The 17,882-nt window shown below is 37.3% G+C and overlaps 1 protein-coding gene across 1 annotated transcript in view; it reads right to left on the bottom strand.

Moving 5' to 3' along the window:
* The window catches only part of LOC139148535 (myosin heavy chain, skeletal muscle-like), a 48,883-nt gene that overhangs the window by 17,454 nt on the left and 13,547 nt on the right, over positions 1-17,882 (bottom strand). Inside the window, exons 7-8 of the mRNA XM_070720023.1 lie at positions 16,694-16,812; positions 761-956 (exon numbers count right to left, since the gene is read on the bottom strand). Coding sequence (XP_070576124.1) covers positions 761-956; positions 16,694-16,812 — 315 coding nt within the window. The remainder of the gene's footprint in view (positions 1-760; positions 957-16,693; positions 16,813-17,882) is intronic.

Genomic DNA, 17,882 nt, shown 5'->3' with positions numbered 1-17,882 from the left:
ACTATATGTAAAATGTACCTTTTAATGGCTTGCTGGTTGTGGAAAGACTACAGGATATGGCAGATCGATGGCTACGCGATTAAAATGTCTCCTCCAAACAAGTATATAAGCAAATTGAATGAAATGAGCCTAACTGATTTTGTTCCAACCAACTGGAGTCTCCAGGAAAATACCGATCGCTTTGTGATGCACAATAGCATATATAAGTAAGACTCAACGGCGAAGTCTTTACAGCAACAGGTTTGTATTGTCATTGGATACCATGAAAATAATTTACTAGCAATGATATATAGGTTTCTGTAAAACATTAAGCACACATCATATTCCTGTGATCGTCTGCACTCAGGTGCCCTGCGTACAATAGCTGTTACAGGATGAAGACTCTATCCAGATTCACGCAGGTGCGTGCGTCATTGCTAAGTCCACAGTCTATGTGTGACCGTTTGTTTATACTTATAGTCAATAAACGTGCAAATGAAAATATAAAGGTCGGTTTACTATGTTAAATGGAGCAATGGAAGGTGCAGGCACACCCCGGTTTGGAGAGCACGAATATCCCTCTATTTCAGTTGCGCGCAGTTTGATCTGTACAATGAGCCTGTGCTAACGACAAACTGCTATAAGCACAGGAAAGTATCTCAAAGAAAATCATTTGTTTAATTTTCATTCGATCTACTAACTACACGTAATGTTCAAATACCGATGGCTTTCTCAGCTTCACATTTATTATCTGCATATCATTACTATAAGCATATCCTACATGTACACTCGGTTGCTTTCACGGCACAGTGTCTTACCGTTTTTAAGATCGACTACTTCCGCAGAACTTTCCTCCGCAGATATCTTGTCTTTCTGCGAATCGATACGACTCTTCTCCAACTTTAGCAACAACTTTCGCATCCTGTTGTCATACCTTTCTTTTATGTCAGTGATTTTCGCCTCGAAATCGGTCATGGCTGTCATGAAATAGGAGGAATCGACCTGGAGAAAGATTCAGATTCATCTATCTTTTAGGATGGATATGATCAGACGATCTCTGCTGAGCCATGATAGAATTCAATTAAAAAGAATACTAATCTAATTTTTACAGGACTACAAAAAGCTATGCGACTACAACATATTATTTGTTCAAATTTTTATCTGATCTACTTTTGACTATGATGAATCATTGAAAACTAAGTAAGAGAAACTCAAAAAGCTGAACGGGATTTAAATTAAAAAGTTACTATGAAGGACTCCACAAAAGCTGTAATCGGCAGAAGTGCACTATCCAGAATTTTATTTTTCTCTTTTTCTTTATTGATTCGCCAGTCCGTCCCTTCACCGAGCAGTTTGTCCACCAACAGAAAACCTATAATCTTCCAACTTTTCATGAACCCCATTTAACCATTCAATCCAAACTGGCAGTCTGTCCGTCTGTTAGTTCAGTCATCCATACGTCATTGCTATCCATATACAACACCATGAAAAATTCTAACGAGCTATCGATTTCCATATTAATCTAGTTTCAAAAATTACACGCAAAGCTTCCACACAGGTGATAACAGGAAAAGAATGCCGAAGGACGATCAAATTGACAACTATTCTGAGTAATTTCACCATCATAGATCAACCTTACTGCTGTCGGATAGCCGGTATGCGTTTTAATGAAAATTTACTTAATAAGGAAACATTGCTTTCAGATGGAGCTGCATGTTACCAACACAGCTTTTTCAACGCAATATTTCTTATCAAAGATACAAGGAAACCCCCTTATACTGCATATTTTCAAAAAGCAGAGACTCGTAAGTTTAGTATGTTAGCACTACTTTACTCGAAGGATTAAGTAGGTGTATATTTGGAATAAAAAACTTCGAATTTTGTATTAATGATAAAGATTAATGTAAGTCAAAAACTTGATAGTATTTTCTTAAAAGTAATATTTCACTTGAAAGAAGAGTATAAGTTTATGTATAAACACGGCTATTTTATTTTTCATATTCTAAAATGACAAGGGTTGAAAGACTGATACTCAAAAAAGTGATTAAAATCATGATAGGCAAAATTAAAATGCCTCTTACTCAAAATGTAAGAATTTTATTGCCAAACAAATGGTCGTTTTTTTATAGTAAAGAATATAATGTCCAAATTTCAGAAAATTTGACCCAGCCAGAGTGTAGTTAAATTCTTTTGAAATTTTGAAAATGGGAGGAAAAAGAAGCAGGAAATCGGGGTGATTTGCATACATTTGCATAAATCACTTCGTTATCACGCTACTTACGACTGCTTGACAAGCTAAAAGGTGACCAACCAATATCTTCATCTTGGGTTAATAAATTAATTAAAATTTTATGAACATTTGCAAAAAAGTGATTTTTGAGCAAAATACGCTGTGTTGGATGCAGCGCCCCCTTAAAATTACCAGACGTGCTTGACAAAATATGTACACTGTAAGTCTGTACAGTCGTCAGTGCTAGTGTTGTAAATATTAGTCCAATGCACCTCACCTGCATGCTAGCTTGATTCTTCATCATTCGAACTTTTTCCAAATAAGCGGCAAATTTCTCATGAAGGTAACGTAGCTCGACTCTCTCCTGCTGGCGAATCACACCATCAGCCTTCCACGAGCTGATAACCTCTGAGCATGGTGAGCGCCACTTAGCAGCTATTATTTGCCTGGCATTCATTGCTGTTTGGATGGTATCGTCTGCAGTACTGGAGATGTTGTTGTTACTTTGAGACAGCTAAATGATGTGCTGTCTTTTTTTCTGCAACAACATTCGGAGGAAACGTGTTGCTTCAGTGACGAATCTTCGTAATGACGAATAAAAATTATGAATATGACTTTGATTTTTAGATTCACTAGATTCTATAGATTCTGTCAACCCTCTTCGGTGCTGTTGAAAGCCCATTAGTGTTTCGACTGTTCAGGTAATCATTAGTGTGCCTTGTGATGTCGACAATATCGAGATATACCACAAAGTCCCTGGCAACAGTGTGCCAATGTGTGCGGTGTTCGTACAAAATAGTAGTCTGACGAAAATAAATAATCAAAAAACACTTTGGACACATGTCTGAAAGCATCTTTATGTCAAACCATTCCATATTTTCAGTTCTTTTTGTCACCTACAGTGTACATTTTTATCTTTGTTAGATGGGCTTCAACATGACAACGTCTGCTGATTGCACGACGACGACAGTTTTAACGAAAATAGTTCATCAAATTATGTACAAACAGGATTTGGCTTTGAGAAGATAATAGTTGTAGAACTGCCGTCACAAGATGGTCTAAAGAGTGAGATTTTCTATGTTGAGATTGAGGTCCATACAAAGGAACAGTAAATGAAAGCATTACTTACTTCGAGCTGAGTGTGCACAAACTTTCTTAAGTGATTCAGTGTTGAGACTTATCTCAATATCCTGGGTTTTATGTCCGAGCGATAACAAGAGAAGCAGCGCGTCTAATCACAGATACACCAAGCTCTGTCATCACAATTGTAGCTAGGCACGACTGTTTTAATTTGGGCATGGACCGATTGTTTATATGTACAAGATTCGTTGTCAAGACAACAGTGGCAATACACATTTACTCTGAGTTGAATATTAGACACTGGACATGACAACGTGTAGCGGGACAAGGAGAAAATAATGACTTGTACAAATATTAAAATGTAAAACTTAGGGTCACAGTGTCCATTAAGGTAGTATGCACCGCGAAAGTGAAAGACTCAAACTCTTGCGTTCCACAAAGAATCTTTCAACCATTCTCTTTCAAAATCAAGAATAAAAATCGGGGGTCACCGTGCAAAATTTGGTACTGAAAAAAAACAAATTACCCAAGATTTACCGATATTTGAAATTCAAAATGGCCGCCATCCCCTTGTTAACTCTATGGAGAAAAATAAAATTTTCGAATTTCGAAAAACTAAGACGGTGAAAAGTTTTCTTACACCAAGAGCTTTAAAATGAACCCCCACATGTGGTATATCAGAAGAGAATTGTAAAAGTTTGAGAGTCCGAATATCTGTCCCGAGGTGCGTTCTACCTTAAAGGGAAAAGCGTGACATCATGCATTTGCCTGCAGTTAAATTCCAGTTGGTTACGTCGTCTTTAAACGACATTTACAGGAAGCTAATTGTGCTATTGTTTAACATTAAACTATTCATAATTAAAGCAGGTGATTTGTCATAATAATAATAATACGAGCATTTGCAGAGCGTCATATTTCCGTTAAAAGTTCATTGGCGCTGTATATGACAGTAACAAAATCCAGTGAAACACCCACAATGTATTTATTTACACGTCGACAAAATTTCAAACGCGAAACTCAAACATTGTAAGCCACTTTAAAAGATGGGTCTTCAGTTTTGTCTTAAAAATCACCAGGTTATCACAATGTCTAACATCGGGGGGGGGGGGGGTGGGGCTGATTCCATTATAGAGGTGCAGCATTTGCGAAGGCACTTCACGTAACGCCACGCTAAATATGCCGTCTGGGAAAAAAAGAATAACGAGTTGAACTTCCTCCCAACCAATCACCAGAAATGACATTGTTACTGTCCTCCGTTGCTAGCCATTAAGTTGAGTGTAGTACAATTGACATCAGCCATGGCTATCAGGCAGGGCTTTCATTAACAGCCGTCAGGCGGCGAAAAATCGCCGCCTGACAACGGAGGATCGCCGGTTGAAAACATATATCGATATTACTTCTTTCACCCTTATTATCGGCGTTTACATAGAAAACGGAACGATCGCCGGTTGAAATCAAACACCGATCCTTCCTTTTACCCTTTATGATCGGCTTTTACACAGAATTATAAAAAGTTACATGTGAAAATGTGATTTACGCTTCAATTAAGGATGAATCTATACCGCGAACTTGCCTCGCTAACTTACTTCCGCATCATACGAAAGCTTCACTCAAGAGTCAGATAATGCTATGATCTAATTGTCCAATCAAGTCGATTGACATTGATGCGTCGCGTCATCTGATTGGTTTTTGTCCACTATCGTCAAATGTCGGATCCTGTGATTCGTCTATTGTGTACTACTGGTTCACCTTATACCATTTCAAGCGGCCGGCGACGACTTTGTTTGATTTATGTGGGGGGGGGGGGGTCGGGAGGAAAGAAAAGAGGTAATTTTTAATTGTTTCAAATTTCTTGAAAGTCAAGAATTTATGCCACGATAAGGATTTACAATGGAGTACGGACGTTTACGTAGTTGCAATCTCGGATTTACGAAGTCAACTGAATGAACCGTATAATGCCATGAGGCTAGTATATGGTGGAGAACATATGTAGTCATTTCTGGCGATCGAGCAGCAAGAGAAACGATTTGAATCACCAAGGGTAAAGCTAATTTGCTGAACGATATTTTATCTTGAATAGTGAGTCGAATGAGTCGTAAAATACTCATACGAGCTTGAAAAAAATGTTGGACTTTTTTCCCGTTTCTAATTTGTTTCATGCCGTACTCATGGTGACTGTGGCTGTACAGTCTCCACTTTCAAGCGTGGCTTCAGCGTCTCCGACTCTAAGTTTGGTTCAACAAATTTTACTCCGGTGTTGTTGTATACTATACTGATCACATGAGAAAATTTTCACTGTTCGATTCATATTATTTTTATTAAATGTAATAAAGGGAAAGCGGCTCCACACATCGCCTATACTATTTGTGTAGTTCTCTGTGTTTATGTTTGTTTGTGTATGTGTGGCTCTTGATACGTAGCCGTAACCTGGCTGTCAAATGACAGCGTGATCCTTTGACGCTATGTTTCGAAACCAGTGTGCGGTCTCTTCCTCAGTCGCTTTTTGGTACTTGCTCTCCTTGGATTTTTGTTTCACTGTTTGTGTTTTAATGATTTTACACAAAAATAGCTATCAAACTTGATAAAATGCTGAATAAATTAGATCCTAAAATGCATAGAAAAGCATCTAGAAAGCCACAAAATAGCTGTAAAAAACCATAAAATCTCATAATTTTCTAGAAGAAGACCCCCTAAAACCCCCCTTCGAGAGGAGGGCACATCTCCCCTCTCGAGCTCTCCCCCCTGCCAATGACCTTCGGTCATCGGCCGCAGCGACCTTCGGAGAGAGAGAGGTGCACAGACGGAGAACCTTGTTAAAAGTGGGAGTTATTTGTTCTAGTGAATGCTCGATTTCTGAACATGACACAAAATATTTAAGACAATAATTTGTAAGCCCTGTGTTAAACTTGGTTCAAAATAAACAGAACTGTCAATCATTGTTACCAATGATCAATCCGACGTTGAATTTCCTGAAGTAATAACCAAGACACGTTGACTTTCATCACGTTTCATTAGAAATTACCTGTATGGTTGCAATACTGTTGTGAACACCTATTAACTGGTCATGGGCGCTATAGCCCGAATAGACAAGGTTATTGGTGTGTTTGTATCACACCTCATGTTCATGCTGTTCAGTATTATTAGTTTTCATGGGCTTTGATGTATATGAACTGCGACAATACATTGTGAAATTTGTTGGGAGAGTTCCCCTCAGAGTTTGAGAGTTTGCCAATTTCTGCTCAAAAAGAAGCGGACATGTCCTTAGCATAACGTCATTGACGTCAATTTGCCCAAAAATTCCGAACGGTCGTCCTTAATCACTAGGAAAAACTGCTGATTTGAATCAACCAAAGCAAATTGCGGACTTCAATTTTTATAGATCATATTAAATAATATAATAGAAATAGAATAATATTATTATTCCTTAGTTTTGAAAGGCAAAATAGTGAGAACTTACTTATAAATGGTTAGGTCCTAACTGCATTACTCAATAACCTAGTTTGAGAATGATGGTTTGAGGAAAGTGGAAACTATTTCTAAAGAATTTTATTGAACCCCATTTATAACTTAAGTATTCATCCAATGGTCCATACTTAATTAGATTAGGTCATGAATGTCACCGTATCGAATACATTATTACTCGTCTGCAGGGCGACGAACTGGCTTCTCCAAAATAAATAGAGAGAAACAACAACAACAACAACAAATATGTAAAATACAAAATTAAAGAGTTCGTGTGTACATACTCTAGTACCATTACTCTGTTCGCTTTTACTCGACACCGTTGAAGTGTAAAAAGAATTGTTTCTGTGACTGTGCATCTTTGATCCGCTGTCGACTGGTGCGTTGAAAACTGAGTCAAAGGAATGTACATGAAAATACGGGACTTGAGGAGGGCGCCACCACCAGGACGAAGTGTAACCGGTTTTGCCCTGGGTTTAGCCCGGCTGGACAAAGACATTGCCGAGTAAGAATGCGCGGTCTAATCCTAGAGGGCGGAATTTTCAGTTCAATTCCCTACAATGGACCTTGTGTGCTGGGACAATGCATGTATCACAACAATGCTTCCATGCCCAGTGGTTACAAATATATCAACGTAGACGATCAATAAATGGGCCATCCGGAAAATATAAGGCCTAAGCAACTGATTGTTCGAAGACAATGAGCGAACACACGACTGACATGATAAACACCATTTTAAACACATACAGTTGCCCTGAGGTGCAGGGCCTCAGCCTTAGGAACTGGTCAGTTTCTTCGGTCGCAGGGCAGTGGATCCATGCGGGGTCAGCATATTTCTGACTTTGGTGATGGGAGGGTCACCATGTTTTTGAAATACTCAACAGGGGTCATTGTTTTTTTGAATTACAACACGGGCTCATACTTGCATAAAATGCATCGTACCAGCCACAAATTGCATCATTCAGTTGCATTTTGGGCGCTCCCTTCGGGCGCATAACTTTAGTATGGCAGAGATATATGGATGTTTGCAATGAGAAAGCGATATGCACTAATATTTCACAATACATTGATACAGTGACATATTTTCTCTACAGAAAAATGAAAAGATACTTTTCATTTTCATTGATGGTGTAACCTCCACAAATGTAATAATCTCCAAAATGTAATATCAACCACAATTGTAATAAAATGCACCCATAAATGTAATATCGCCCATAAATGTAATAAAAATCAACCATAAATGTAATAAAAACATCAACCACAAATGTAATAAATGGTAACCATAAATGTAATAAAAAAATCACCCATAAATCTAATACTTATCGACCATAAATGTAATAAATCTATTTTGTCGTTGCAATTGAGGAATTAGCCCTTAAATATTGATCTATGTAATAAGGAAAGCAACTCCACACATTATTCATATCTTATTGTTTGCGTTTAGTGTGTTGTATGTATATTTGAAAGTGTATTTTACGTTTCACTGTTTTGTGTATAGAACTGATTGGCCACGGCGAGACACAGCTGTAATATGAATGTCAGTGCAGTCTCTACTCCAGCATGAGAGTGGGGAAGACTGTATAACACTACGATCCTTTAACGCCGTTTTTTCGAAAATTGCCGTACTTTCTTAATCAATTGCCTCAAATTCGTCTTCAGTGGATACATTGTGTGGAATAATCAATAGATTGTCTGTATTCCTATGTTGTCCCACTTGAAGTTTGTTCCTTCACTAGGGATGCCAGGATGTCTAATTTTGTTCTACTGTGTTCAAGGTAGTGTTCGTATTGTTTTTTACTAGATTGAAATATATGTTCTCGTCACCATGTTTTGTGTCGTAAGTTTCTGTTATAAGGTTTTATATTTCTCTGTTATTTGTTCTGAGTCATCTGTCATAAACTTTGTGTGGTATCACTGGCTGACGAGTTATTTTGACGCTTCCTTATTATGTAATTATCAGTGTCTAGAACTGCTGTTCCACTTCCATTATCTAACGGTTTGATCAGTACCTCGCCGTTTTCTGATAGCGTTCTCAAAGTATTCTATTCTGTGTTTCGGAAAGAAAACCTAGTTTCAGGAAAGTATGCAATAACATTACACTAGTCTTATTACAGTTATTATTTACTCAGTGCATTGATAAACAAATGATCACATATGCAAGTTCAAGTTTATTACATTTATGGTTGAGTTTTATTACATTTATGGTTGAGTTTTATTACATTTATGGTTAATTTGTTTATTACATTTGTGGTTGCAGGTTGTTACATTTATGGTTGACTATTTTATTACATTTGTGGTTGATTTTATTACAATTGTGGTTGATATTACATTTGTGGAGATTATTACATTTGTGGAGGTTACAGATGGAACTATTTCCTTTCTCTCAACAGGTTTCAAATAAAGGTGTTCTTTTTTAATAAGCAAAATGATAGTTAAAGCTCCGAGTCCCTCAAGCTAAAGTAAGTTTGTGAGAATGTACTAGGTGTGTGTATACCTATTATTAACTACCCGCTTGGACTGTATGTGCAATTTTGAACAAGATAAGAAATACACTGTGATTAAGGTAGCTACATACCTTTTAGACACTTTCAGATTTTTATTTTTTTCTCAATTGAACACGTCCCAAACCCCAATAAAGTATACATTTTCTGAAAGCCCTGATATAGAGCTATCCGACCAAGCACAGTACACGGTCATTATTTGCATAGGAGTCACGTGACAAGCGTTTTGCTGAACCTTCCAAAAACCGGTTTTTCCCGCCTTATGCAAACATGCTGCAAGATTTCCGGTTAGAATTTCTTCATTGACAAGCCTTGACAATATCCTTCAAAACTGTGTCTGCGATTTTTTCCTGGAGGCTCCATTCAAATTATATGGCGTGATAATTAAAATTCCTTGAAAAGCACCTTCATCTAACACCTTTAAGAGCGCATTAAAAAAAAAACCAAAGGCATATAAAGAAAATCGCAGACACGGTTTTCAAGGATATTGTCAAGTCTTGTCAATGAAGAAATTCTAACCGGAAATCTTGCAGCGTGTTTGCATAAGGCGGGGTTAAAACCGTTTTTGGAAGGTTCAGCAAAAGCTTGTCACGTGACTCCTATGCAAAAAATGACCGTGTACTGTGCTTGGTCGGATAGCTCTTTATCAGGGCTTTCAGAAAATGTATACTTTATTGGGGTTTGGGACGTGTTCAATTGAGAAAAAAATAAAAATCTGAAAGTGTCTAAATCGCAGCCCCATGAAAAAAACAAAAAAAGCAAAAACCGTGGATACTATGCATATCTGCACTGAAATGTTCATAAAAACTGCAAAGAGTCCAATGTAATACATAGGGGTGAATGTTTTCAACTGTGACATTGTATGTTCTGTTTCCTTTGTAATATTACCAATTTTTGAAAATGGCAGTAAATCAAAATGACAGTTAAAATTTGAATTTACTTGTCAAATGTTTCACAAAGGAATGGTTTCCTAATGCAGTAAAAGCCCATATCCCTTCAGAGGGTAGAATTCAGAGAAAACCAGGAGAGAATAGGAAGATATTTTGAGGTCAACAAATTTCAAGAGTTACAGCTATGAGGCTTTAACAAAATGCAGTTTTTGTCATTATTAACTGTGCTATTATGGTTTGAACGATAAAAGAGCAGGTCTTCTCGGACACTCTGTGCACATTAGGTTTTTTTGCTACAACTTGTAAAAAGAGCTCTCTAGTGTGAAATACATTCACAGCTCATTCAAAATACTGTATTCATACTTTAAAATTGAAAATTTGAAATTCCTATACGACAACTGACATGTCAACAATTTCACCAAAACAGAATTACCCATGACAGGTTACCTCAAGACGTTTTGACCGGATAAGAGGGCCTTCAGAACGCAATTTCTGCGTAGCGAAGGCTCATTACGCATTCATGGTAACCTTTAGCTGGCTGTCAATATCTTTGAAAGGCTTTTGTTTTAAGCCTGCTTTGCATATGACGTCGATGGAAGCAACAATTAACTGACTGTTAATTGACCCAATTAACACTCCATATTCTACTCCATATCCAGTTGAAAGTCACAGTGAAGCAAATAGCCACAACTTTACAGTGCTACCGATTCCTGACCCGATGATCCGAATGTTAATACAAACTATTATAATATGCTTAGCTGGAATCCGGCAATCTGATTGGCTGGAGGCGGGGTTTATATTCTCAACAAGAAGACCTGCGCGCCGCGTAACATTTTTGAGCTCGCGCAAATTTCGAACGCCAACTTGAGAGCTTAACGCGCCATAATGTCGAACAAGTCTATGGCTTCAGATTCATTTTGATTGTTAAATTTTAGTCTAGTGCAGCTTGACGAACCAACAAATGAAGAGTTTCTGTAAGGAGCGGAGGCTATGTAACAACAACATGAGTTTTAAAGTTTTTTGAGAGTTTTTTTTATCAGTAAAATTCCTCAAGTTCGATGTCTGATCGCGATATCGATGCGTTGCGTAACCGTATTTTATGAATTCAACTGTGCACGCGCGCGCGTTCTGAAACGTTCTTTTTTAGAGTTTGTATGAGACTGAGCGCTCCTGAACTCTCGTTCCAACTTTGGCCCTAAATAACGAAACTGCCCACTTGTTTTTAACTTTAGCATATTATAATGAGGTTATAAACGGTGCGCTCGGGTATTTGGTTGCGGATATAAGACCTCTGGGGTGAAAATTAGCATATTTGGGTGAAATAATCACCTCGCTTCGCTCGGTGATTATTTCCCGCCAAATATGCTAATTTTCACCCCAGAGGTCTTATATCCGCAACCAAATACCCTCGCTTGCCGTTTATAACCTCTAAATATATATATATATATATATATAATATATATATATATATATATATATATATATATATATATATATATATTTATATATACGCAGAGCGTTATAGATGATAAAACAATTACTTCCAGTACAAAGTAATGATATCTGCATCCTGCAATCTTCAGACAGAACTAAAACTATTTGTAGCTCTACACTCTCAAAAATCCCTTTGACATACTCATAAACACGATTGGAACTACTTTGTGATAATTGGATGGTGAAGTAATGTCGATTAAATCTGCAAATGTAAGCTCCTCTGCTTTTCCTTTTAAGTTACACACTTGTTTTTATGAGTTTTTTGTAATATCACACAACATTCAGCTATAGGGCACCAAAAATTTTTGAGAAATTTGAAAATATAGAGATCCAATTATCCAAAATTAGTTCCAATCGTGTTCATAGTAACATATCCCCCAAAAATGTGTCATATACACGTACTCAAAATTTCAAACGCGAAACTCAGACATTGCTAGCCACTTTAAAAAGATGGCCCTTCAGTTTTCTCTAAAAGCCATGATATATAAATGCAGTCAGGGAAAAAAAAACAATGACGGGTTGAACTTCCTCCTAACAGTCACCAGAAATGATACTTTACGGTCCATCGTTGCTAGCCATTAATTGGATGTGGACAGTTGGCAGTCAGCCGTGACTAGCAACGCCGACATAAGCTGAAACCAAACGTCTGAGTGTTAGACATTACGAGTTCGAATGCAATCGAAAATGTACTTAATTCTGTCGGGGGGGGGGGGGGTAGACTTTTGTAGAAATCAGAGATAGACAACTGAAGGTGTAGGGTATCAATGATAGTCACTGTGTGGTTCATTTCTTCTCCTGAATCAATCTATTTCCCAGTTCCTTCTTACAATTCAGGGTCTTAACCTTTTCCCACATTTGTACACTGTCGTCACTTTCTTAAAACAAGTCACTGTAAATGACACAGTCCCCATTTATAATCTATGTGATTTAATAAGAAGAAACTGAAATTAGGTCAAAATGATAGTCAATTAGAATATGTGACTGGTAAGCATTGGTATGCAATAGTCGTAGCTATATATCATAGTACCTTGTCTTTGTGCCAAGTCTAAATGAAACTGGCCTTTCCTGTCTGAGTAATGCTCCACCCTGACAAAATGACAAAAATAGCAACCAGCCTTATTGCATCATATTATATCGCATAAAAAATTGACGTGCATCTGTATTCCGTGGTACTACGCCATTGTGACAAGTTTTATTGCAATCGGTCCCGAAATTTCTGAGTAATGGCTCTTGACAGACAAAAATTACAATAAAATGACCACCAGATGGCCGTATTAGTATATCTTGAAACAAACTGATGTATACCTGTATGTCTTGGCACGAGGGTAGAATGAGAATGGTAATCTGGAACATCACGACGCTGCCATCTTATAATACAACCTGCAGTTGTACCAACTTTAAGGTAAATTGATCCAGTCATAGACGAATGTCTTAAAGACCAGTTGTAGTTGTGTGATCGATTGCATGATTACGATAGTTTTAAAAAAGGAATGCGTGAAATTATTAACGAAAATAGATGATTTTATCCGCAAGAATAGGGAACTGTGCATGAAAAATGTCTGCTAAGTTCACACGAAATTTCTTGCGAGTGTCACATTTTGTATCTAAGCTTATCTGACTGCCCAAGTGACAACAAGAAAAGCAGCCCGTCTAATCAACCGAGTACCGTTACCCTAATGGTAACTAGGGACGACTTTTGGACTGACCGTTGTACCTGCACGGCCCGTTGTCAGCACAATAGTGACTATGCACATCATATATATTTACACCGGGTTGAAAATTAGACACTTGCGTGACAACCTGTAATGTGCGGACGAGAAAATCAAATAGACAAACGGGAAAACAATACTGATGAATTAAATATGCCACTTACTAATGCTTTAAAATAGCAAGATAAACACTAGAAACTTAAACAAACCGTACCCTGTCACTAGAGCATTGCACAGTTGGCAATCAGCAGTGGCTAGCATGAAAGGCATAAGTTGAAAACCAAACGTCTTTACGGGGTCGGCCACAAGGGATCATTTGCAGAAACCAACAGGGCTTCCTCTGGTTTTGCTATTGCAGTGAAACTACTCAAGTTTTTGTCTAGGCCTGTAGAATTATATAGGCGTACGTATTTTCTATCTTCATGTACTCCTAGAATGTAAATACCCTCGTTTGCGCTAGAATGCAGACCAACGAATAATTTATCTTGGTACTTGACAAATATCTCTGACAGAATTGACTGCTATGCGAGAATTTACGAGAATATGTTTGTCATAAATCTTGTATCGTGCCGAGGTCAGAGGAAACAAAAATCTGCCACTTTATTACGTACGGGATATATAACTTGCCACTATTTTGTAAGCTTTGTTTTAAATTAACCATTTCTAGGACATGAAAGATGAGAAAAGAAAAGAAATTAATTAAATAAAAAAGACAACATAAATTTACTCAAAACTGTTAATGTTTAATTTGTGGGTTCAAAGTAAAAGAAATCATTCCTTGTGCAAAATCAATATAAAATTGCCTAAATTCCTCATTAAGGTTTCCTTTGGAAGTGATGTTCGTCATCCCATTACAATACCTCATTCAACTTGATAATGATGAAAAAAAAAGTAGAAAAAAAAGACTGAAAGGAGTATTTAGTTAAATCTTATGTATATTTTCCGTCATTGAGATTTTAATCGATCGAGAAAAAAACAACAATATTCATTGCAAATAGTTAACATTAATATGAAAAGATATTTACAGTTTCCGTATTTTTCTAACAGATTTTACATGAGTTTTGACGGAGCAAGCATCATGAGATGCAGTCTCAGAGACTATTAATTATTTACTTTTGTGATTTGCATAAACATGATAGGAAGGCTTCATGTACATTATCGCCGAAATCTTCGATTTCTAAACTGTCTACACTGCTTTTTATAATGATAAATGACATGACACTTATAAAGTGAGTATCACTGTGATCTCGTTCATCAGGCGTGTTTAACTACAATTAATAGGTCACAGAACACCAGTTTTACTCGTTGCTGTATTCCGATGCATGATAACAGCGAAGAATGACCCTCACATTTGATATATCGGGCAGAAATAGAATAGAATAGAATAGAATAGAATAGAATAGAATAGAATAGAATAGAAAAGAATAGAATAGAATAGAATAGAATAGACAAAAATAGAAACCACCATGCCGAGCTTGACCGCTATGTTTTGAACGGCCTGTCACAATTTGTGTGCAATAAAACGTTCATTATAATGAAATTATGCAGACCTATATTGATCAGGGGTTTCTCCTTCCAGCTATCTTGTTGCAGCACAACACATACTTGGCATTACGATACTAATTTCTGTTACTGCCAGCATAGACCTATCAGAATCTACTAGCAGTGTCTCTCATAACAAAACAAAGAAATTACAACAGATGTTCAGTGTATATTCACTTTCGAGCGTAGGAACCATTACAGGAAACACTTGGGTAATTGCAGGAAGTCAATCTTGGTCCCGTATGACACGCAATCGAGGATATGTGCCAGAGGCTCCCAAAATGTGGCCACGCCTAAATAAAAGAAGTAACATATGCTGGGTAAGAAAGTCCAGTGTCCTGTGTTGAAAGTAAATGCACCATTAATGAAACCATTAAATGAAGATATTATCATTTGGAAGTGAAGTTTGATGATGTTATTTTATTGGTTTGTTTTTGGATGACTATTCATTCAACGTACATGTACTTGCATACAGAAACCTTCTGTAGCCTTAAGTATTTAATGGAGCTCAATATAGACGCCCCTATTGGTTAAAAATACTGTTGTTCTTGTCCAACTGACTTTACAAATATCAGTGTTCATTGCATTCTTAAAGATACGTTTTGTAGCTCATGTCAAATTTCGATGCACTTAACGAATCTCAAGACAATGTTTCTTGTTTGGACCCATTTGATGACTTTATCTACTTTTGTTAGCGATAACATTTACAAAAGCAAATGAACGAGATGAATGCACGTACTCACCCGCACCTATTATTACTGATGCCTATGACATTAGTGACTTGGCCTTGTCCATTGTTTTCTTAAGACGAGACCATGAATGCAGCCATTGGTCGTGATGGAAGTGCAGATAGTTAGGGAAGGGAAGACAGAGTGAGAACAAAGAAAGAAAAAGTGTCTAGGTTGAATCATGGTTGTAGTTTGAGGTTACAATGCATTGTGGTATACTCATATCCGTATCGCTCCATTCTGATTACGTTTCCTATAATGCAAAATTTCAATTCTGATGCTTAGAGTAAACTTTTAGATACGTACGTTAACGTGGCCACTTTTTGGGTGTTCCCGAAGTGCACCTGAAACTTGACAGTAAACATTATAAACAAACAAAATGGCTGCCACTCTCTGCCTTCGATGTGATGATGCCGACATCAACATTTGAAGGGCGTTTGAGTCACAAGGATAGTTTGCTGTATACTTAATCTTGAAGGATTTGAAACAGAGGAGGCGAATTGCTATACGGAGACATGTTGTTGCTATAATTGTTTCAGGTAGAGGTGCAACTTACTCTGACCTGATTGTGCAGCTTGTTTTTTATACATTTAACTGGTTCACACTTTAACCTCCAAGGAATTACAGTGCACTGTCATAGAAATGATATACATTACGCATCGCCTAAAATTTGTACTTTCGATAAAGAAAATGTTGGTAAAATATAGACATGTAATATCGGTTTTGCCCCTGCAGCAATTTGACTAAAGACCATAATGTGGGAAACATCACATATCTGACGGAAAGCACCTTCATTTTTTATTGTTTACTTTATTTACTTGCAAGTTGCGACTGTAGTTCGGGAATACCTAGAAACACGTTGGGTTAACGCGCGTATTTCGACGATTACCAAGGGTGATTTTTTACAGAACATGAAAAAGAGTTGTACATGAATTATTAAAAGCAACAACTTAGAAATTGAAATGATCTACTGTATTTATAAAAAGCACAGGAAATTACTGTCGTACAAACATTTGAGTCATCAGGGCCGAAAATTTGCTACATTTGGCCATGTGCTGTGAAGTTTGAGTTTCTTTACCTCTATCATGCACGACCCCCACCGGCTTCAAGTTCAGAGGGCTCTTGATTGGTTGCCTTTCCTCACATGGCGGTGCATCTCGGAAAGGAGGCTGTACATACGGCTTAATAGGATCATGTCTAAAGAAATAAGAAGTCCGCAGATTTGAATGTTAGCTCACTGTCCTTAAATCATTTAACTTTTATAGTCTAAATCTTAATAATGAAACGGCACCGTTGATAACGGAAAGTTGATAGGACTATTTTCTACAATGGTAACATTATATATTTATAATGAAAAGTATTACGCCACCGTGGCAGGTTTATGCAAGGTTTTGAAATCCATTCAATGTTGAAAAGTTTCACAAGGAAGCAGCATTGCTCTGTTTCTTCCTACGTTTTCAGTAAGGATCTAATAAGTGTTTGGTGTACAGGGCAGTACGAACATGGGAACATAACAATGAAATAGAAATATCGGGGATTCAAAATGTTTCAAGTTATGTTCTAGTGGCGAGGAATGTCATGATGTTATATGAGAAACCTTGCCATTCGGAACAAATGCCCGCATTAAGTCGAATGTTGAAATACACATTAACGTCCTTGACATTACTTTAGACGTCAACTGTCATTCAATTTCAAGTATCGATACCCAATATTCTTCACCACGTCGTATTCCAAAATACATTCACCAGAAGATGATGTGTACTTGGATTTTGAGCAGCAAACACAAGATGTTACACGTGTGGTTTAGCTCAATATGAACGTCCTATCGATAACTATACTGCCAGTCTTGTCCAATTGATATTATCAATACAAAAGTGTTCATTACATTCTTAGGATATGCTTTTACTGCTCGTATCAAATCTCGTAAGCTAAACGACTCTCAAGGCAATGTTTTACTATTTCAGATTAACTCTAATACATCCTATTTAGAAACATAGATGTATTTCCTTGTTCGGACCCATTTGAAGACGTTATGTACTTTTGTTAGGCATAACTTTTACAAAGGAAATGATGTGGATGAACGCATGTACTTCACCCGTCCCCGTTTTCAGGCCTTTTATCATAAACACCTATGGTAGGTAACTTGCCATGTCTATTGTTTGCCGGCGACGAGACTATTAATGCAGTTATTGATCGTAATGGGGAGTGCAGACGATTGGTAAAAGGGTATACAGAGTGAGAACAAAGAAAGAAAAAGTGTCTAGGTT

This window comes from Ptychodera flava, chromosome 13 (genome assembly GCF_041260155.1).
Source record: "Ptychodera flava strain L36383 chromosome 13, AS_Pfla_20210202, whole genome shotgun sequence".
NCBI lineage: Eukaryota > Metazoa > Hemichordata > Enteropneusta > Ptychoderidae > Ptychodera > Ptychodera flava.
This window is presented reverse-complemented; position numbering and strand designations above follow the sequence as displayed.